This window comes from Chiloscyllium plagiosum, unplaced genomic scaffold, assembly GCF_037043375.1.
Source record: "Chiloscyllium plagiosum isolate Xiang-an unplaced genomic scaffold, Cpla_swu_hap1 HiC_scaffold_29, whole genome shotgun sequence".
NCBI lineage: Eukaryota > Metazoa > Chordata > Chondrichthyes > Orectolobiformes > Hemiscylliidae > Chiloscyllium > Chiloscyllium plagiosum.
Genome location: NW_028270167.1, coordinates 46,214,548 through 46,236,214, shown reverse-complemented (window position 1 = coordinate 46,236,214; position 21,667 = coordinate 46,214,548). Strand labels below are relative to the sequence as shown.

General features: G+C 45.1%; 1 protein-coding gene across 1 annotated transcript; it reads right to left on the bottom strand.

Moving 5' to 3' along the window:
• Positions 1-1,564: 1,564 nt before the first annotated feature.
• On the bottom strand, positions 1,565-20,442 carry LOC148142293 (leukocyte immunoglobulin-like receptor subfamily A member 3). Its single transcript, XM_087976566.1, is given in 8 exon segments — positions 1,565-2,085; positions 3,467-3,504; positions 12,041-12,136; positions 13,847-13,888; positions 15,369-15,665; positions 16,272-16,562; positions 19,067-19,096; positions 20,379-20,442. Coding segments are annotated over 8 exon segments (924 nt in total). The 3' UTR covers positions 1,565-2,019.
• Positions 20,443-21,667: the final 1,225 nt, after the last annotated feature.

Below are 21,667 nucleotides of genomic sequence, written 5' to 3'. Positions count from 1 at the left end.
GTCATTGAGTGTCCTGCGTGGGTCATGAGCGTTTTGCGTGGGTCATTGAGTGTCCTGCATGGGTCATGAGTGTCCTGCGTGGGTCATTGAGTATCCTGCTTCTGTCATGAGTGTCCTATGTGGGTCAGTGAGTGTCCTGCGTGGGTCATGAGTGTCCTGCGTGGGTCATTGAGTGTCCTGCGTGTGTCATTGAGTGTCCTGCTTGGGTCATGCGTGTCCTGCGTGGGTCATTGGGTGTCCTGCGTGGGTCATGTGTGTCCTGCGTGGGTCATTGACTGTCCTGCGTGTGTCATTGAGTGTCCTGAATGGGTCATTGTGTGTCCTGCGTGGGTCATTGAGTGTCCTGCGTGGGTCATTGAGTGTCCTGCGTGTGTCATGGGTGTCCTGCGTGGGTCATTGAATGTCTGCGTGTGTCATGAGTGTCCTGCGTGGGTAATTGAGTGTCCTGCGTGGGTCATGAGTGTCCTGCATGGGTCATTGAGTGTCCTGCGTGGATCATGAGTGTCCTGCGTGGGTCATTGAGTGTCCTGCGTGGGTCATTGAGTGTCCTGAACGGTTCATGAGTGTCCTGCGTGGGTCATTGAGTGTCCTGCGTGTGTCATGAGTGTCATTTTTGGGTCAGTGAGTGTCCTGCGTGGGTCATGAGTGTCCTGCGTGGGTCATTGAGTGTCCTGCATGGGTCATTGAGTGTCCTGCATGGGTCATTGAGTGTCCTGCGTGGGTCATGCGTGTCCTGCGTGGGTCATTGAATGTCCTGCGTGGGTCATGAGTGTCCTGCGTGGGTCATTGAGTGTCCTGCGTGCGTCTTTGAGTGTACTGCATGGGTCATGAGTGTCCTGCGTGGGTCATTGAGTGTCCTGCGTGTGTCATGAGTGTCCTGCGTGGGTCATGAATGTCCTGCGTGGGTCATTGAGTGTCTTGCATGGGTCATTGAGTGTCCTGCGTGGGTCATGAGTGTCCTGCGTGGGTAATGCGTGTCCTGCATGGGTCATTGAGTGTCCTGCATGGGTCATTGAGTGTCCTGCGTGGGTCATTGAGTGTCCTATGTGGGTCATGAGTGTCCTGCATGGGTCATTGAGTGTCCTGCGTGGGTCATTGAGTGTGGTGTGTGGGTCATGAGTGTCCTGCGTGGGTCATTGAGTGTCCTGCGTGGGTCATGAGTGTCCTGCGTGGGTCATTGAGTGTCCTGCGTATGTCATGAGTGTCCTGCGTGGGTCATTGAGTGTCCTGCGTGGGTCATGAGTGTCCTGCGTGGGTCATGAGTGTCCTGCGTGGGTCATGAGTGTCCTGCGTGGAATATGAGTGTCCTGCATTGGTCATGCGTATCCTGCATGGTCATTGAGTGTCCTGCGTGGATCATGAGTGTCCTGCGTGGGTCATTGAGTGTCCTGCGTGGGTCATGAGTGTCCTGCGTGGGTCATTGAGTGTCCGGCGTAGGTCATGAGGGTCCTGCGTGGGAAAGCAAACTGTATGTAGTCTTGGCGGCAAATGTTTCCATTTCTTGCAGACTTCTCTCTGACCTACTTCCCCTCATGTTTGCCCTTCACAAAACGTTTGATTTGATTTTGAATTGGTTCAATTTAATATTGAGATATTGACATGCTAACCAGATAAATTACATGTGCATCAGGGTAATCGAACAAAATGCAGAATATATTGTGATAGCTACATAGAAAGTGCAGAGAAAGGTTAACTGGAATATATCAGAGATACTTTCACAATCCTGATAACAACAGGAAAGAAGCTGTTATTTTAATCCATGTTTCAACTTTTTGTACCTTCTGCCCGATGGAAGAGGGTATTATTGGCGTGGGAAGACCCTTGTTTATGTTGGATGTTTTCCTGAAGCAGTAGGAAGTACGGACAGAGTCGATGGAAGAAAGGTTGGTTTGTATGATGGACTGAGCTGCGTTCACAACTCTAAGGCATTGTCTAAAGCATTCGCTTCCTTTTCTGAGCATGTACCATTTCAAAACCCCCTTTTCCCCATTCTAGTTTCAGCAGGTTGCCTGCAGGTCATCAAATAACATCCACTCTTCTCTTCGAAACTGTTGATGTTGTTCGTTGGTTACAGTCCTGTAGTTCCTGAAAGGGATCAAAAATAAATTTGCTGTTACTTGGTCAAACAATGTGATATACAATACTGCTCAATGTCATCAAACTTTTTACACTCAGTGGCAGAGACTGCCCACGGATTTATTTCAATTGTCTGGGAATGTTTCACACAGTCACTTGTGTTCTGTAAAATTGCCACATGGCAACACAGAAAATACAAAACAGGAGTAAGACTATTCAGCCCCACAGGCCTGCTCCACTCAGTCAATAGGATTGTGGCTGATCACTCAACTCAGTCCCTTTGCACTGCTTCCCCCCAACTTTCTCTCATTGGTCACTTTAGCCCCTAAGATTAGATCCAACTCTGTCTGGAACAACATTCAACGTTGGATCTGACTGCTTTCTGTGACTGAGGCTTCCACAGGATGCCCACTCTCTGGGTGAAGACATTTCTCCACATCTCAGTCCTACCCAGTCTCCTTTAGATTGTGAACCCCCTGGTTCTGGACTCCCAGCATCCCTCAGTCATCAGGAACACGCTTCCTGTGTTTACCCTGGCTAATCTTGTAGGTTTCTATGAGATTCCATTCCCCCCTGCTGCCCCCATTCTCCAGTGAATACACATGCTCAGTTTTGGTTTTCACTGTGGTTTTGTTCAAGTTAAATTGTCTGACATGAATACAAATCCTCACTGAAACCACGATTAGTACAATATTATAAACCAATAGATTAGTGTGACAGTTTAACATTGAATATCATACATTCATGCAGCATGGAAACAGACCCTTTGGCCCAACTCATCCATGCTGATCAGGTTTGCTGAACTGGACTTATCCCATATGCCCGTGTTTAACTCATATCCCTCTAAAACTTTCCTATCCACGAGCCTGTCCGAACATCTTTTAAATGTTGGAATTGTCCCTGTCTCTACCACTTCCTCTGATAGCTCGTTCTGTGCACGCACCACCTTCTGTATGATAAAATGACCCCTCAGATCTCTTTTAAACCTCTCTGCCCTTTCCTTAAGTCTATACCGTCCAGTTTTTCGACTCCCCCATTCTGTCAAATGACTTTGGCTGTTCACCTTGTCTATGGTCCTCATGATTTTATAAACGTCTGTAAGGTAATTCTTTCAGGCTCCTATGCTCCAATGGAAAAGAGTGTCCCAACTTATCTACCTTCAGTCTCGCTGACGTCCTTGTATCTTTTCTGCACCTTTTCCAGTTTAATAATATCCTTCCTATAGAAGGGCAATCAGAATTGTACACAGTATTCCAACTCCTGCACTTAATGCTCTGACCAATACAAACACCTTCTTCACCACCCTGTCTACCCTTTAAGAGCTTAACAGGATGGAAGTGCAGGACAAGCGTTAAAGTGCCAATATCAAATTAAAAGGCTCAGTACTCACCGTCTCTCCATGGTGAGCTGGATGCAGTGTAGTTCCTTCTGAAATAGGAGAATGCATGAGGAAAACTGAAACACGACAGATTCTGCAGATCAGAAACTAGCACAGAGAATACATCTGGGGAGACAGAGAGAGAAAGAGAGCGAACGTTGTGAGACCTCTGTCACTCTTCTTCGGTGAGTTCCAAAGAGAAGTCATATTGGAAATGTTAACTCTGTGCCTCTCTCTCTCTCTCTCTCCACAGATGCTGCCAGTTCTGCTCAGTTTCTCCCACATTCTCAGTGATAATTATTTCACTTTCTGCAATTAATTAACATTGAAGGTTACACAATGTTCATAAAATCACCTTGTCTTCACAATGATAATCTACTGATAAATAAGCAAGGCCTGTTGACTAAAAGATAATACAATAATGCTGTGGATTTTATCCTATCCTCCTCACAGCGACTAAATAATGGAAGTGAATTTTGAATTAGTTTGAGCAAGGTGTTAATGGAATATCTTGACAAGTGCAGCCTGCGTAAAGAAATAATTCTCACATCTCTGTTCTGATAATATCTCCGAAATGTCTCAGTCAGCCCCATCGAAGGTTTGACTCATCATGAGCTCGGAAGTAAGCATTTTGTGGAATGGTCACATTCATAGCTTTGTGGGGGAGAATACAAGGTGAGGTCTCTCGTCCAGGGCAAGCTAAGCATTGGAGCACCTGCATTTAAAGGCCCCAAAAGCTTCTTGAAAACACATCCCTTTAATATTTTGGCCTGAACCATATTCTGTGATAACGATTCCCATAGGCACGACACTCTCTGGGTGAAGACATTTCTTTTCATCTCAGTCCTGAAAGGTTTACCTCTTATCCTTAAGCTGTGACCCCAGTTCAGGACTGCCCTGATCACCAGGATCATCCTTCCTGTGTTTATCCTATCTAGTCCTGTTGGAATTCTACAGGTTTCTATGAGATTCCACCTGTCAATCTTCTAAAATCCAGTTAATATTGTTCTAATCAATGCAGTTTCTCAACGTCTGTCCATCCCGTCATCCCAGGAATCAGTCTGGGAAACCTTTGCTGTAATCCTTCCACAGCCACAGTTGCCTTCCTCAGATAAGAAGACCCCAAAACTACAAACACAGTATTCCATTTGTAGAGAGGTGCAAGAGAGGAGCGGAGGACTGCTGGGAAGGTGAGTAAAAAACATGTTTTGAACAGAGCGGTGAGGAGAGAAGGCAAAAACGTGGGTTGCCAGGAAATATTTAAGTGGGTGAAAGCTAAATCTGAAACCGTACACCGTAGGGCCTCCCTCCCACCTACCTCCTCTAACCTTACGAAGAGTCTTTAAACATGGTTTTCTCATTTTCTTTTTCTTTTCTTCTCTCCCTTTGTTTCGTCCTGTGCGGGCTTTCAGAGTAGCGGGATATGGATGTTAGGGCAGTTGCATGTTCCTCCTGCAGAATGTGGCAGGTGAGAGACACTTCACATGTCTCTGCGACTACATCTGCGGGAAGTACACCTAACTCCAGCTCCTCGAAAACTGAGTTAGGGAACTGGAGCTGGAGCTGGAGCTGGATGGACTACGGATCATCCGGGAGGCTGAGGGGGAAATTGAGAGGATGTACAGGGAGGTGGTCACTCCCCAGGCACAAGGTAAGGACAGTTGTGTTACTGTCAGGGGGAGGAAAGGGAACCAACAGACAAAGCAGGGATCCCCTGTGGCTGTTCCCCTCAGCAATAGTGGATACTACAGGTGGGGACAGCCTACCAGGGGGAAGCGCTAGTTGTCAGGTCTCTGTCACTGAGCCTGTCACTGTGGTCAGAAGGGAAGGGGGAAGAATAGAAAAGCGCTGTGGTAGGGGATTCAATAGTTAGACGGATTGACAGGAGATTTTGTGGTCAGGAGTAGAACGCCAAGAAGGTACGTTGCCTCCCCGGTGTCAGGGTCCGGGATGTCACTGATTGGGTTTACTGGATTCTGAAGGGGGAGGGGGAGTAGCCAGAAATCGTGGTACATATTGGCACCAATGATATAGTCAGGAAAGGGATTGAGGATCTCAAAAGTGACAACAGAGAGTTAGGTTGGAAGCTGAAGAGCAGGACGAGTACAGTAGTGACCTCAGGTTTGCTACTGGTGCCACGAGATAGTGAGGTGAGGAACAGGCAGCGAATGCAGCGAAACACTTGGCTGCAAAGCTGGTGCAGGAGGGAGAGCTTCAGAAACCCTGATCATTGGGAGACCTTCTGGAGAAAGTGGGACCTGTACAGGAAGGGCGGGTTGCACCTGAACTGGAGGGGTACAAATGTCCTGGGTGGGAGATTTGCTCGTGTGGTTCGGGAGGGTTTAAACTAGTTTGGCAGGGGGTGGGAAGCAGAGCTACATATCTGAGAGGGGGGCTGTTCCAGATGGGGCAGTGAATCTATCAGGAATGTTTCTCACACGATGAAACAAAGAGATTGGTTAAAGTGTGTGTCTGCTTAAATGCAACGAGTGTCAGAAATAAGAGTGACGAACTTAGAATATGCATCAGCACTTGGGGCTACGATGTTGTGGCCATAACGGAGACGTGGGTTTCACAGGGGCAGGAATGGTTGCTGGATGTTCCAGGGTTGAGAACACTTAAAAAGAACAAGAAGGGTGGAAAAAGAGGAGGGGGTGTAGCGTTGCTAATCAGAGAGTGCATCATAGCTACAGAAATGGAAGTTGTTGAAGAAGGTTTGTCTACTGAGTCCGTAAGGGTGGAAGTTAGGAACAGCAAGGTAGCAGCCACCTCATTGGGGGGTTTTTACAGACCCCCTAATAGCAGTAGAGAGATTGAAGAACTCATGTTTTTTGGAAAAATGCAGAAGTAGCAGGGTTGTTGTCATGGGTGATTTCAACTTTCCCAATATTGACTGGAACCTCCTAAGTACCGATGGTTTGGATGGAGCCGTTTTTGTCAGGTGTATTCAGGAGAGTTTCCTTATTCAGTATGTCGACAGGCCGACGAGGGGAGAGGCCGTTTTGGATTTGGTGCTGGCAATGAGCCAGGACAGGTGTCAGATCTCGCGGTGGGAGAGTACTTTGGTGACAGTGATCACAACTGCCTCACATTCACCATAGCCTTGGAGAGGGAAAGGAGCAGTTACCAAGGGAAGATATTTAATTGGGGAACAGGAAATTATGATGCTATCAGACAGGAGTTGGGAAGTACAGACTGGGAGCAATTGTTCCACAGAATGGGCACAGCTGACATGTGGAGATTATTTAATGGGTGGCACGGTGGCACAGTGGTTAGCACTGCTGCCTCACAGCGCCAGAGACCCGGGTTCAATTCCCGCCTCAGGCGACTGACTGTGTGGAGTTTGCACGTTCTCCCCGTGTCTGCGTGGGTTTCCTCCGGGTGCTCCGGTTTCCTCCCACAATCCAAAAATGTGCGGGTCAGGTGAATTGGCCATGCTAAATTGCCCGTAGTGTTAGGTTAAAGGGGTAAATGTAGGGGTATGGGTGGGTTGCGCTTCGGCGGGTCGGTGTGGACTTGTTGGGCCGAAGGGCCTGTTTCCACACTGTAAGTAATCTAATCTTTAAGGAGCAGTTGTTGTGAGTGATGCATGAATTTGTTCCTCTGAGACAGGTAAGAAGGGGTAAGATTAAGGAGCCTTGGATGATGAGAACAGAGGAGCTTCTCGTCAAAAGGAAGAAGGCAGTTTACGTAAGGTGGAGGAAGCAAGGATCTAGCACAGCTTTAGAGGATTACAGGCTTGCTAGAAAGGAGCTCAGAAATGTTGTGGCCACAACAGGGACATGGGTTTCTCAGGGGCAGAAATGTTCCAGGGTTTAGAGCATTTAAAAAGAATAGGGAGGGGGTAAAAGAGGAGGGGGTGTAGCACTACTAATCAGAGAGGGTATCACAGCTACAGAAGCTTCCATTGTCGAGGAAGATCTGCCTACCGAGTCAGTATGGGTGGGAATTAGGAACAGCAAGGGAGCAGTCACCTCTTTAGGGGTTTACTACAGGCCCCCCATAGCAGCAGGGAGATTAAAGAAAGCATAGGTCAGCAGATTTTGTAAAAGTGTGGATGTAGTAGGGTTGTTGTAATAGGTGACTTTAACTTTCCCAATATTGATTGGAACCTCCTTCGAGCAGAAGATTTGAATGGAGCTGTTTTTGTAAAGTGTGTTCAGGAGGGTTTCCTAACTCAGTACGTTGACAGGCCGCCGAGAGGAGAGGCCATTCTAGACTTAGTGCTCGGAAACGAGCCGGGGCAGGTATCAGATCTTGTGGTGGGAGACCATTTGGTGATAGTGACCACAACTGCCTCACATTCTACATAGCTATGGAGAGGGAGAGGATTAGGCAAAATGGGAGGATATTTAATTGGGGAAGAGGAAACTATGATGCGATTAGACATGAGTTAGGAAGCATGGACTGGGAGCAATTGTTCCATTGCTAAGGCACTAGAGACATGTGGAGACTGTTTAAGGAACAGTTGTTGCAAGTGATGAATAAATATGTCCCTCTGAGACAGGCAAGAAGTGGTAAGATAAAGGAACCTTGGATGATGAGAGCAGTGGAGCTTCTTGTCAAAAGGAAAAAGGTAGCTTACATAAGGTGGAGGAAGCTAGGATCAAGGTCAGCTCTACAGGATTACAGGCAGGTGAGGAAGGAGCTTAAAAATGGTCTGAGGAGAGCCAGGAGGGGGCACGAGAAAGGATTGGCAGTATGGATTGTGGCGAATAAGAGAATGGTCAAAGAAAGGGTAGGGCTGATTAGGGATAGCATAGGGAATTTGTGTGTGGAGTCTGAGGAGGTAGGGGAAGCCCTAAATGAGTTTTTTGCTTCTGTCTTTACGAAAGAAACAAACTTTGATGAGGGTCTGGCTGTGGATGTGGTATATATGGACTTCAGTAAGGCATTTGATAAGGTTCCCCATGGCAGGCTCATTCAGAAGGTCAGGAGGAATCGGATACAAAGGAACATAGCTGTCTGGATACAGAATTGGCTGGCCAACTGAAGACAGCGAGTGGTAGTAGAAGGAAAATATTCTGCCTGGAAGTCTGTGGTGAGTGGTGTTCCACAGGGCTCTCTTCTTGGGCCTCTACTGTTTGTAATTTTTATTAATGACTTGGGTGAGGGGATTGAAGGATGGGTCAGCAAGTTTGCAGATGACACAAAGGATGGAGGTGTCGTTGACAGTACAGAGGGCTGTTGTAGGCTGCAATGGGACATTGACAGGATGCAGAGATGGGCTGAGAGGTGGCAGATAGAATTCAACCTGGATAAATGCGAGGTTATGCATTTTGGAAGGTCGAATTTGAAAGCTGAGTACAGGATTAAGGATAGGATTCTTGGCAGTGTGGAGGAATAGAGGGATCTTGGTGTGCAGGTACATAATCCCTTAAAATGGCCACCCAAGTGGACAGGGTTGTTAAGAAAGCATATGGTGTTTTGGCTTTCATTATCAGGGGTACTGAGTTTAAGAGTTGTGAGATAATGTTGCAGCTCTATAAAACTTTGGTGAGACCGCACTTGGAATACTGTGTCCAGTTCTGGTCACCCTATTATAGGAAAGATATGGATGCTTTGGAGAGGGTTCAGAGGAGGTTTACCAGGATGCTGCCTGAACTGGAGGGCTTACCTTATGAAGAGAGGTTGACTGAGATCGGACTTTTTTCATTGGAAAAAGGAGGAGGAGAGGGGACCTAATTGAGGTATACAAGATAATGAGAGGCATAGATAGAGTCGATAGCCAGAGACTATTTCCCAGGGCAGAAATGACTAACATGAGGGGTCATAGTTTTAAGTGGGTTGGAGGAAAGTATAGAGGGGATATCAGAGGCGGGTTCTTTACACAGAGAGTTGTGAGAGCATGGAATGCGTTGCCAGCAGCAGTTGTGGAAGCGAGGTTATTGGGGACATTTAAGAGACTACTGGACATGCATATGTCACAGAAATTTGAGGGTGCATACATGAGGATCAGTGGTTGGCACAACATTGTGGGCTGAAGGCCTGTTCTGTGCTGTACTGTTCTATGTGCTATGTTCTAAATGGACTGAGGAGAGCCAGGTGAGGGCACGAAAAAGGCTTGGCAAGAAGGATTAGGGAGAACCCAAAGGCATTTTATTCATACGTGAGGAATAAGAGAATGATCAGGGAGAAGGTAGGGCCGGTCAGGGATAGCATAGGGAACTTGTGCATGGAGCCTGAGCAGATAAGTGAGTTTTTTGCTTCAATTTTCACTAAGGAAAGGGACCTTGTTGTGAATGAGAACTTTGAGGAGCTGGGATACAGGCTTGACCAGATCAAGATTGATGAAATTGATGTGCTGGAAAGTTTGGCAAACATTAAGATTGATAAGTCCCCAGGGCCAGACCAGGTTTATCCTAGGCTGCTCCAGGAAGCGAGAAAGGAGGTTGGTAAGCCGTTGGCGAGGGTATTTGCCACCTCGGTCTCCATGGGAGTCATACCGGAGGATTGGAAGAAGGCAAATGTTGTTCCTCTTTTCAAGAAGGGGAGTAGGGAAATCCCTGGCAATTACAGACCAGTCAGTCTATGTCTGTGGTCAGCAAAGTTTTGGAAAGAATTCTGAGGGATAGGATTTATGACTATTTGCCAAAGCATTGTGTGATTAAAGGCAGTCAGCATGGCTTTGTGAGGGATAGGTCATGCCTCACAAATCTTATTGAGTTCTTTGAGGAAGTGACAAGACAGGTCGATGAAAGTCAAGCAGTGGATGTGGTGTATCTGGACTTCAGCAAGGCATTTGATAAGGATCCTCATGGTAGGCTCATTCATAAAGTCAGGAGGTATGTGAAAGAGGGAGATTTGGCTGTCTGGTTTCAGAATTGTTTGGCTGACAGAAGGCAGAGAGTGGTTATAGATGGAAAGTATTCTGCCTGGAGGACAGTGTTGAGTGGGGTCCCGCAGGGTTCTGTTCTTGGGCCTCTGCTCTTTGCTGTTTTTTAAATTACTTGGATGAGGAGATTGAGAGGTGGTTTAGTAAATTTGCCGATGACATAAAGGTTGAAGGTGCCATTGATAGTACCGAGGGCTATTGCAGGCTGCAGTGCAGAGGATACAGGATGCAGAGCTGGGCTGAGAAATGGCAGATGGAGTTCAACCTGGATAAATCGAAGTGATGCATTTTGGAAGCTCAAACTTGAATGCTGAATATAGGATTAGGATCTGAGCTACACGGAGAGGCTGAACAGGCTGGGGCTGTTTTCCCTGGAGCGTCGGGGGCTGAGGGGTGACCTTATAGAGGTTTACAAAATTATGAGGGGCATGGATAGGATAAATAGACAAAGTCTTTTCCCTGGGGTTGGGGAGTCCAGAACTAGAGGGCATAGGTTTAGGGTGAGAGGGCAAAGATATAAAAGAGACCTAAGGGACAACTTTTTCACACAGAGGGTGGTACGTGTATGGAATAAGCTGCCAGAGGATGTGATGGAGGCTGGTACAATTGTAACATTTAAGAGGCATTTGGATGGGTATATTAATAGGAAGGGTTTGGAGGGATATGGGCCGGGTGCTGGCAGGTGGGACTAGATTGGGTTGGGATATCTGGTCGGCATGGACGGGTTGGACCAAAGGGTCTGTTTCTATGCTGTGCATCTCTATGACTCCATGACTGGCACGAGGGGTCATAGTTTTAAGATTTTAGGAGCAAGTTAGAGATGGGACATGTGTTTACGCAGAGAGTTGTGAATGCATTGAATGCGTTGCCAGCTGTGGTGGTGGAAGCAGAGTCATTAGCGACTGCTGGACATGCACATGGCCAGCAGTGAATTGAGGGGTGCGTAAGTTTCTTTTACATTAGGATTAATTCTCAGCACAACTTCGTGAGCCGAAGGGCCTGTTCTGTGCTGTACATTTCTATGTTCTATACTCTATATTCCTGGGTGTGGTCTCAGCCTGTAATATCATAGCGAGACATCCCTATTCCAGGATTCAAATCCTCTCGCTACGAAGGCTATCATCCCATTTGCCTTCTTCACCATCTGCTGATCCTGCAATGCTCACTTTCAGCGACTGGTGCAGGAGGAACTCACAGGTCTCATTGAACATTTCCTTTCTCTGAACTACCTGCAATCAAATAATATCTTACCTTAGAGGAGGAGAGCAAACTTAATAACAGGTCAGGAAATCAATAAACATCCCACCATAATCCCAAGTATCCCTATCCATTAGGTGACGTGCCATGACAAAAGCTAAAGAAGTGGAGCTCGCTTTGCTGAATGACTCATCCAGGGAGCGAGAACCTCCAGCCGTGCGCCTATGTTCTCCAAGGGAGACGAGAGCTAAGGTGTTAGCACAGCCACTTTTAAGAAACAAACTGATTCAAGAACAGCTTCTTCCCTACTGTAATCAGATTTATGTTTGTACCTTTCATACATTTGAGTTGATCTTTTTCTGCACCTTGTCTGTAGCTGTAACGCTATACTCTGCATTCTGGTCTATTACTCTGATGTACTGGGTACTTATGTAAGGTACACATGTGCAACATGCAAAACAATAACTATCACTGTATCTTGGTGCATGTGACAATAATAAATCAAGTCAAATTTTAAAAAGTATTCATTTAAATATTATAAGGTGTGTACTTACTTTTCGTGGACAGACAGACTGCCAAAAAGGCACACATCAGATTAAGTACTATGAAAGTTGTAGAAGCCAATGCTATTGACAATATAGGACTGGAATCTGACAAAAAAAGGCAATAATCTTCAATCAGCATAACACTTCAGCATTTTCTCATTAACCTGCATCAGAAATGATGATAAGTTTACACCGTTTCTGGAGCAGGTGCAACTTGAATCTAGATCACCTGACCCAGAGGTTAGGACATATCCACCGTGCCACTGGAGCCCCGCACAGTATAGCGATCAGTATTTTTAATCAACCTGTTCAGATATGAGGAAGAATCTTGATCTCCTGGCTCACTGGGTGAGAACACTACCACTGCCCCATAAAAGTGACCCAATATTGCGGCAACTTTTGTTAATTAACCCGGTTTTCTCAGAGATGTTATAACGCACCTCTGGAGCAGTTGGAATTTCAACCCTGGCCTCCTGGTCGAGGGGTGCAAATACTGCTTCTGCAGCATATGAACCTCTGCCCTGTGGAATGAAAAATGTTTTTAAATTTTGTTTTAGACATCTATTTTACCGAATCAGCATGGTATTATACATTTCAGGTCCAGGTGAGTTATGAACCATGTCTCCAAGTACCGCGGTAGTGACCAAATCACTGCACCGCAAGAGGGGCCCAGCATAATGATATTTGTTTTTATTAACCCACTTTCTTCAGAATCGACCAGATCACCCACCCCTGGAGCAGGTAGGTATGATGTGAACATACATCTCCTTGCCCAGAGCTAGGGGCATTAACAGTGGACTATGATAGCCCCCCGCCCAGTACAGTGATTTTCTTTCCGAAGAGTGTGGTGCTGGAAAAGCACAGCAGATCAGACAACATTGATGAGCAGGGAAATCAACGTTTCGGGCAAAAGGCTTTCATCAGGAATGAGGGGGGAGGGCAAGGGAAGGGGGCTGAGAGATAAATAGGAGGATGGGGATGAGGGAAAGGTAGCTGGGAAGGTATTAGGTAGATGCAGGTGGGGGAGGGGGGTTATAGTGAAGGTCAGAGGGATGGATGGAGCTAATAAGTGGGAAGGAAGATGGACAGGTAGGGCGGTGCAGAGTTGAAGGGTTAGATGTGGGATGAGGTGGAGGGACCAGAGATAACTTGTTCAGAGATGTTATTACACATCTTTGGAGCAAGGGCCTCCCAGTCCAGCGATAGGGATACTACCATTGCACCACAAGAGGGCCCCAGTATAGCTGCGTATTTTAAAAATTTCATCCACTTTTCTAACCACTCTGTTTGGAGATGTTGTGATACACTGCTGGAGCAGGTGGGACTTCAATCCTGCCACCTGGTCCAGGGGGAAGGATACTACTACTGTAGCACAAAAGGGCCCCAGTACAGTGACTTTCTTTTTTAATTGAACATATTTTTCTGATCAATCTGTTCACAGATGATATCACACACCTCCGGAGAAGGGGGTCCCTGCTCCTCAATCTCCTAGCCCAGGGAATTGGCACTACCACTGCACTACAAGAGCTCCTGCCCCAGTACAGTGACATTAGCTTTACAACAATAGAAATCACCTGCATCATCTATCTGTAGTTTGCCAGTCATCATTGACAATTATACTTTAAGAAGCTGTAGACAAATATGCGAACTGAATAAATTACTGATTGAGTAATTTACCTGGATAGCTGTAATCATAAAACCCCGGGAAAACTGTGTCTTGTTTCAGCCATCCTTAAACTATAAAAATAACATACTGTTTCCAACAAGACAAGACATTACAGTACACTGTCAGAGCTAGGTTAATACTTGACTTACTTATCTCTGCTGCCACAGCTTCATTGATTTGTTCTTCATGATCTGAAACAAGAAATTGAAAAGCCTTGATTTTTAATTCACAAAATCAGAGTTAAAGACTCAGTTGCCCCATACCTAAACTTTAATTCCTTGAGGTTTGACCATTTCCATCTTGAAGGATATGGGCAGCAGATACATGGGATTACCACTCCTACAAGTGGAGCCACTCACCAGGTTCAATTCCGGCCTCAGGTGACTGTCTGTGTGGAGTTTGCACATTCTCCCCGGGTCTGCGTGGGTTTCTTCCGGGTGCTCCGGTTTCCTCCCACAGTCCAAAAATGTGCAGGTTAGGTGAATTGGCCATGTTAAATTGCCCATAGTGTTAGGTGAAGGGGTAAATGAAGGGGAATGGGTCTGGGTGGGTTGCTCTTCGGAGAGTCGGTGTGGATTGGTTGGGCTAAAGGGTTTGTTTCCACACTGTAGGGAATCTTAAAAAAAAACTAACTTGGAAATTTATTGGCTGAAATAGATTCCAGTGTTGCTGGAATCCTGAAATCCCATCCCTAAGGGCATTGTGGGTCAACCTACAGCACATGGACTGCAGCGGTTCAAGAAGGTAGCTCACCCTTACCATCCCAAGAGGGCAATTAGGGACAGGGACGATAAATGCTCAAATCAACCAACAATGCACACATTCAGGTAAGCTCAATACCGCATGTCAAAAATTCTGTTTAAATATCATCCCAATCCACAGAATCATGGCAACAGATTCTACAGTTCAACTCATCCACACTGACCAAGTTTCCCAAACTAAACTAGTCCCATTTCCCTGCATTTGACCCATTTCGCTCTAAACCATTCCTATTTATGTACCTGTGTAAATGTCTTTTAAATGTTGTAATTGTAACTGCGCCTCCCACTTCCTTTGGTAGCTCGTCCCATACACGCACCACCCTCTGTGTGAAAACGTTGCCCCTCATGTCACTGCTAAAACTTTCTTCTCTCACCTTAAAATTGTACTGCCTAGGTTTGGACTTGCATACCCTGGGGAAAAGGTGTTGTCTATTCATCTTACCTGTGCCCCTGATAATTACATAAACCTCTATAAGATCATTGCTCAACCTCCCCTGCTCCAGTGAGAAAAATCCCATCTTATTCAGCCTTATAACTTCGAACCCTCCAGATCTGGTAACCCCCTTGTAAATCTTTTCTGCCCCCTTTCCAATTTAATAATGTCCTTCCTATAGTCAGACGACCAGAACTGTACACAGTACTCCAAAAGTGGCCTCACTAATGTCCTTTTCAACCACAACATGACCTCCCAACTCCTATACTCAAGGCTGTGATCCAAGGGAAGGCAAGCATGCCCAACGCCCTCTTCACCACCTTGTCTACTTGAAATGTAATTTATAACAAACTGAGTACCTCAACTCCAAGGATTCTCTGTTCGACAAAACCCCCTACCATTAACTGTGGAAGTCTATTGGTCTGCCATTTTCCACATGAAATATCACACAGCAGAGCTTACCAACAATAAACTCACCCATCACAGTTACTTGCAACCAGTCACTCTGGGCAATGAAGACTGTTTTACCACTGACATCAATGAGGCAGTAACATGAGTAATTCCCCTCATCACAATAGGTCACATTCCCTATCGTGATAGTCATGTTGCTCTTCTCTTCCTTAATTTGGAAATGCTCATTTTGTTTGTGACCCCCCTTGAAGATGAAACATCGACTGCTGGTGGCAGCGAGGCAAGTCATTGTGAAAGTTTCGCCTTCTGTGACCTCAGCTGCTGGATATAATTGGAGGACACTCAAAGGTGCCTTGATTCTACCTGGGAGACAGAGAGAAAACAAATCAGGCACACCATGTGCCAGTACTGTGACAATGTAAACTTCTGTGCTTGAACAACTGTTCATGGTTTGGACAAATCAACAAAAAATAACCTGTTGCACGCGGGAAAAAAGCAGCAATAACTCTGCCTGGAATAAATTGTTTCTCGAGATGAAAGGGGCAAGTTAATTTCTTGTGGTCTTATGCCGAACAGTTGCCATACTGAGCTGTGATGCATCTGGATAGGATGCTTTCTACAGTGCATATATAAAAATTGGTGCGAGTCATTGCAGACATGTCAAATTTCTGTAGGTCATCCTGAGGAAGTAGAGTGTGCTTCCTTGACTGTAGGATTGATGTGAATGGACCAGGAGAGTTGATAATATTTACTCCTCCGAAACAAGAATCTAATGACCACCTCCATCTCAGCATCATTGATGAAGACACAGGTGTGTACTCCACTCCACTTCCTGATGTTGATCACTAGCTCCTTCATTTTGCTGACATTGATGGAGAGATTGTTGTCTTTGCACCAGGTCACTAAGCTCTCTATCTCATATGTACATACATGATATAAGATAGTGTAAAATAAATAAGTGCTGCTCACCCAATATGGACAATCGAACAGGAGTACTCGGCCTTGATCTCTGACGGCGATTGGAAATGTTTGCATACAAGCAACAGTAATTCCCAAGATGTTGGGAAGTTATGTTGATGATGGTGTAGACCACAGGCGAGCTCAAGATAGATGTAACATTGTAAATGACCTTGTCATTTCGAAACAGATAGACAATTTTCGGATCTTCAGTGTGCGTTTCACACTTGACAATGACAACCCCACCCTATAGGGCCAGGCCAGTCACTGGTTCCAATGTTATTGTCGGGTTTGGAAAGTTTCCTGTTAAGTGTAAAGAATTCAATCATTCTGTTGTCTTTGACTTGTGAGCAGAAATGCCTCAAAGCTTCTCCTTGGCTACATAGACATTTTGCAAAATGGTGAGATGAATTTGAATCACTCCAATGTTTTCAAGGGTCATTCTGCTAAGTGCATCCCATCTTCTATAAGACCTTGAGGACATGAGAAATTGGAGCAGGAGTAGGCTATTCGGTCCCTCAAGACTGCTCTGCCCTTTGATAGGATCATAACTGATTCTACAATCCTCATGTCCACTTTATCTCATCATTGCTGACTCCCTGACTGATCAAGAATCTACCTATCTCAGCCTTAGATATTGACAAGGACTGTCCCTAGACCTCTCTGTGGCAACGACTTCCAAAATTTCTCAACCCAACATTAGAGAGGTCATTGCTTCTAACCAATGGGGATGCAATAGATTGAAGAGGCTTCTTCTCTGTGCTGTAGATCTTGAAGTCTCTGAAGCCAGAAGACTATTAAACCACAAGAAATAGGAGCAGAATGAGGTCCTTCAGTCCAATGAGCCTATTCTAGCATTCAGTGATGATTGATATGTTTCTCAATCCCATTCTCTTTCCTTCTCCCTGTACCCTCATCAATCATGAACCTATCTATCTCTGTCTTAAAGACACTCAATGACTTGGACTCCACAGTCCTCTGTGGCAATGAGTTCCTCAGATTCACCATCTTCTGGCTGAAAAAATCCCTCCTCCCCTCAGTTCTATGGGATCATTCCTTCACTGTGTCTTTCCACTCCTACGAGTGGAAACTTCTTCTCTATGTCCAATCCAGGGCTTTCAGTATTCAGTAAGTTTCAGTCAGATCTTCCCTCTTCCTCCTAAACTCCATCGAGTACAGATCCAGAGTTATCAATCTCTCCTCATATGAGAAGTCCCTCATGCCTGGGATCCTTCTTGTAAACCTATTCTTGGCTCCCTTCAACATGCCCTTCCTTAGGTACGGGGTGCCCAAAACTGCTCATGATATTTCAAATTAACTTGTTGATTCAGTGTCATGAGAGGACCCGACATAATATTGATCAACTCATAGCGTTAGAAAAGCAAGCCATAACTAGATTAGATTAGATTCCCTAAGTGTAGAAATAGGCCCTTCGGCCCAACAAGTCCACACCGACCCTTCTAAGAGTAACCCACCCAGACCCATTTCCCTCTGACTAATGCACCTAACACTATGGGCAATTTAGTGTGGCCAATTCACCCTCACCTGCACATCTTTGGAATGTGGGAGATGGGCTACTCCAAAATAAATGCATGGAACAATTGGCTGTTAAAGGATTACCTGGTTGCTGCTTTTACAACAATTCAAATTTAACTAATTACTTTAAATTGTGCCGAGAATTCTAAAACCCAATTGAGTTTGACTTGATTTCCTGTACCTTTTCCTGTAAAACATACTCACAGTAAAAAGAAAGAAAATGACCAGAGAGATCAGCAGATGGAAGATTGAAGACAGCAGAGAAGACAGAGACCGCGTGGACTTGAGATTAAGTTAATGTAATATTTAATAATTGTGTGATTGGAATAGTATGTTAATAGGATTGTGTTCAGTTAGGGGAAAGAGTGTTCAGTTTGTTAATAGTTTTGGTTAATGTTCTGTTAGAAAAATAAACCATTATTTTTCTTTAAATAGTGGATGGTACGAGTTCTCTCACACTTCTAACAGATTACAAGACAAGGTAAGTTTTTCTGGGGATTTTAATTAACAGAGAGGTTTGAACTCTGTGTCATAACAGGGGGCATAGTTTCGATTAGCTTCTCCACAGTATGGAAACAGGCCCTTCAGCGCAACAAGTCCATGCTGACCCTCTGAAAAATAACCCACCCAGACCCATTCTCCCACCCCATATTTATTGCTCACTAATGCGCCTAACCCTTTGAGCAATTTAGCATGGCCAATTCACCCTCACCTGCATATCTTTGGATTGTGGGAGGAAACCCATACAAGCACAGAGTGAATGTGCAAACTCCACACAGACAGTCACCCAAGGTGGGAATCAAACCCAGGTGTCTGGCGCTGTGAGGCAGCAGTGCTAACCACTGAGCCACCGTGCCGCCCTAGTTTAAAGGAGGTATTCAAGCAAGCTTTTTTGAAACAGAAGATAGCAAATGCTTGGAACACATTGCCAGGGGAGGTGGTAGAAGCAGATACAACAACAATATTCAAGAGGCATTTGGATAGCCACATGAAGAGGCAGGAAATAGAGGAATACAGACCGTATGCAGGCCGATGGGACTAGGATAGAAAGGCATCATGGTCAGCACAGATATGGTGGGCTGAAGGGCTGGTTCCTAGGCTGGACTAACCCATGTTCTGTAAACAGCAGATGAACAGGAAGGAGTTGGCCATCAGAGAGAGGCAAAAGCCTTGTTTTCCTCATCCAATCAAAAAGATGACATCTACAGAAATCATTTCAATTATTTTTAATCAAGGAGCCATTCAGTGTAGTAACAGTGACAGAAACTTACCGTAATCTCTTCCGTGTTCTGGGCAAACAGCTGGAGAAATTCACAGGGAGACAAGAAAAAAGAACACATTACTGTTAACGCACAACAAATTGGCCAATCTTTGAAAAGCACAGACTCCTTCATGGGCGAGAGACAGAAGGGAAACTGTGCAATGTTTGGGGAGCATAAATGACAACATCAGATCAGTTCGTGGCTGATGTGGTTCTATCCTGAGAGAGGGTCCTCATTCGCAATAACTTTCAGTTATTGATTGAGCTTGATTAAGTAAGTGGGCAAAACATTGTCAGGTGTAGCCCCATGATGGGGAAATGTGAAGGAAGGACAAAAGTATTAATTAATTGGAGAGAAACTGCACAAAGATGCAATGCAAAGGGACTTGGGAGGGGGACTTGTGCACGAAATGCAGAAAGCTACCCTATAGGGACAGTAGGTAATCAGGAAGGGTTAATGGAATACTGGCTCTTATTTCAAGGGAGGGGGGAGGCCACATCAGAGCACTGTGGATAGTTTTGCTCCCCTTATTTAAGGAAACACATCATTTCCTTGGAGGTGATTTGGAGAATATTCACGAGGACGGTCTCCAAGATGGAAGGATTGTCTTGAGCAAGAGGGTAGGGCCTCGTTGTGTTGAAGAGTCTTTGTGTAGAATCCCAGGAGATGGGAGAGATACTAAATCAATATTTTGCAAGAGTTTTTACTGCAGAGAAGGAAATTAAATGTAGAGAATGCAGAAAATAAGATTTGATGTTTTAAAAACAGTTCACATGACAGAAGAGGAAGTTCAGGAGACCTTGGAGAATATAAAGGTGGATAAATGTTCGGGACCTGATCTAATGTATCCCAGAACGTTGTCGGAAGTAAAGGAGGAAAATACAAGACCCCTTAAGAAACATTTGCATCATCAATGAGGTGCCTAATGACTGGAGGGTGTGGCTAATGTTATACCTTTGTTTAAGAAAGACTGTAAGGAGATACCGGGGAATGTGGATCTATGAGTCTGACTTTGGTTGTTGGTAAATTGTTGGAGGTGATTATAAGAGATAGGACATTTAGAGAGGCAAAAATTGATTAGGGATAGTCAGCATGGTTTTGTGTGAGGAAAACTGTCTCACAAACTTGATTGAGGAGGTTTTTATGGCAGAGCAGTAAACGCTGTTTATTTGGATTTTCGTAAAGCCTTTGACAAGGTTTTACAAAGTAGGCTAATTGATAAAGTTAGGTCACATGGGATTCAGGGGAGTTTGCAAACTGGATAAATAATTGGCTTAATTGCCAGAGACAGAGTGTGATGGCAGAGGGATGCTTTTCAGACTGGAGGCCTTCAGACTGGAGTAGGGTTCCACACGGATCAGCTCTGGGTCCTCTTTGTCTATCATTTATAGAAATGATTTGGCTGAGAACATAGAAGGTATGATTAGTAAGTTTATGGATGACACCAAAATTGTTGCCATAGTATTCAGTGAAGAAGGATTTTCAAGATGACAAAAGGTTCTTGATCAAATGGGTCAATGGGCTGGAAAATGGGAGATGAAGTTTGTTTTGGATAAGTGCAAGGCATTGCATTATGTTACAATAAACAAAGGTAGAGCTTATTTAATTAATGACAGGGCCTTGGGTACTGTTATAGAACCGGGGGAGCCGAGAGGTTCAGGTACATCAATTTAAAGTTTGCATCACATATAGACAGGATGGTTGGAAAGGCATTTGGCAGCGTTGCCTTCATTGCTCAGTCCTTTGTGTATGGGAGTTGGGATGTTATGTCGAGGTTGTACAGGACATTGGTGAGGCCTCTTCCAGAATGCTACTCCCAATTCCAGTCACCCAGGTATAGGAAGGATATTATCAACCTGGAGAGGGTTCGGAAGAGTTTTATCAGAATGTTGCCGGGTATGAAAGGTTTGAGTTATAAAGAAAGGTTGGATAGGCCGGGACCTATTTCATCGGAGTGTAGGAGTTGAGAGGTGACCTAATAGAAGTTTATAAAATAATGACAGGATAGAGGGAGTTGATGGTAGTTGGCTTTTCCCTAATGGGGAATTTCAACATGAGGGGGCAAGTTTTTAAGGTGAGAGGAGACAGATTTTAAAAAGACATGAGAAGAAAATATTTTAAACAGAAGATGTTTCGCGTGTGGAATGAACTGCCTGACAATGGTGGATGCGGGTATAATTACAATGTTTAAAAGACATTTGGATGGATACATAAATAGGAAAGGTTTAGGACCAGGCAGGTGGGACTGGTTTAGCTTGGGGTTATGTTCTGGTCAGACGGGTTGGATCGAAGGTTCTGTTTCCGTGCTGTATGGCTCGAGGTTGGGACTCTACTCACTGGGCTTCGAAAGAATGAGATCTCATTGAAACATATAGGGGCTTGACATGTTCAATGCTGATGTGATGCTTTCCCCTCATGGGTGAGTCTAGGACTAGAAGACACACAAGGGGAGTTGTCAGCCTACTAGTATTATTGCCAGACTATTAATCCAGAGACCCTGGTAATGTTCAGAGAACCTGGGGTCACATCCTGCTACGGCAGATTGTTGAATTTGAATTCAGTCAATATCTGGAATTTTCTATCAATGACCATGAATCGATTGTCAGATAA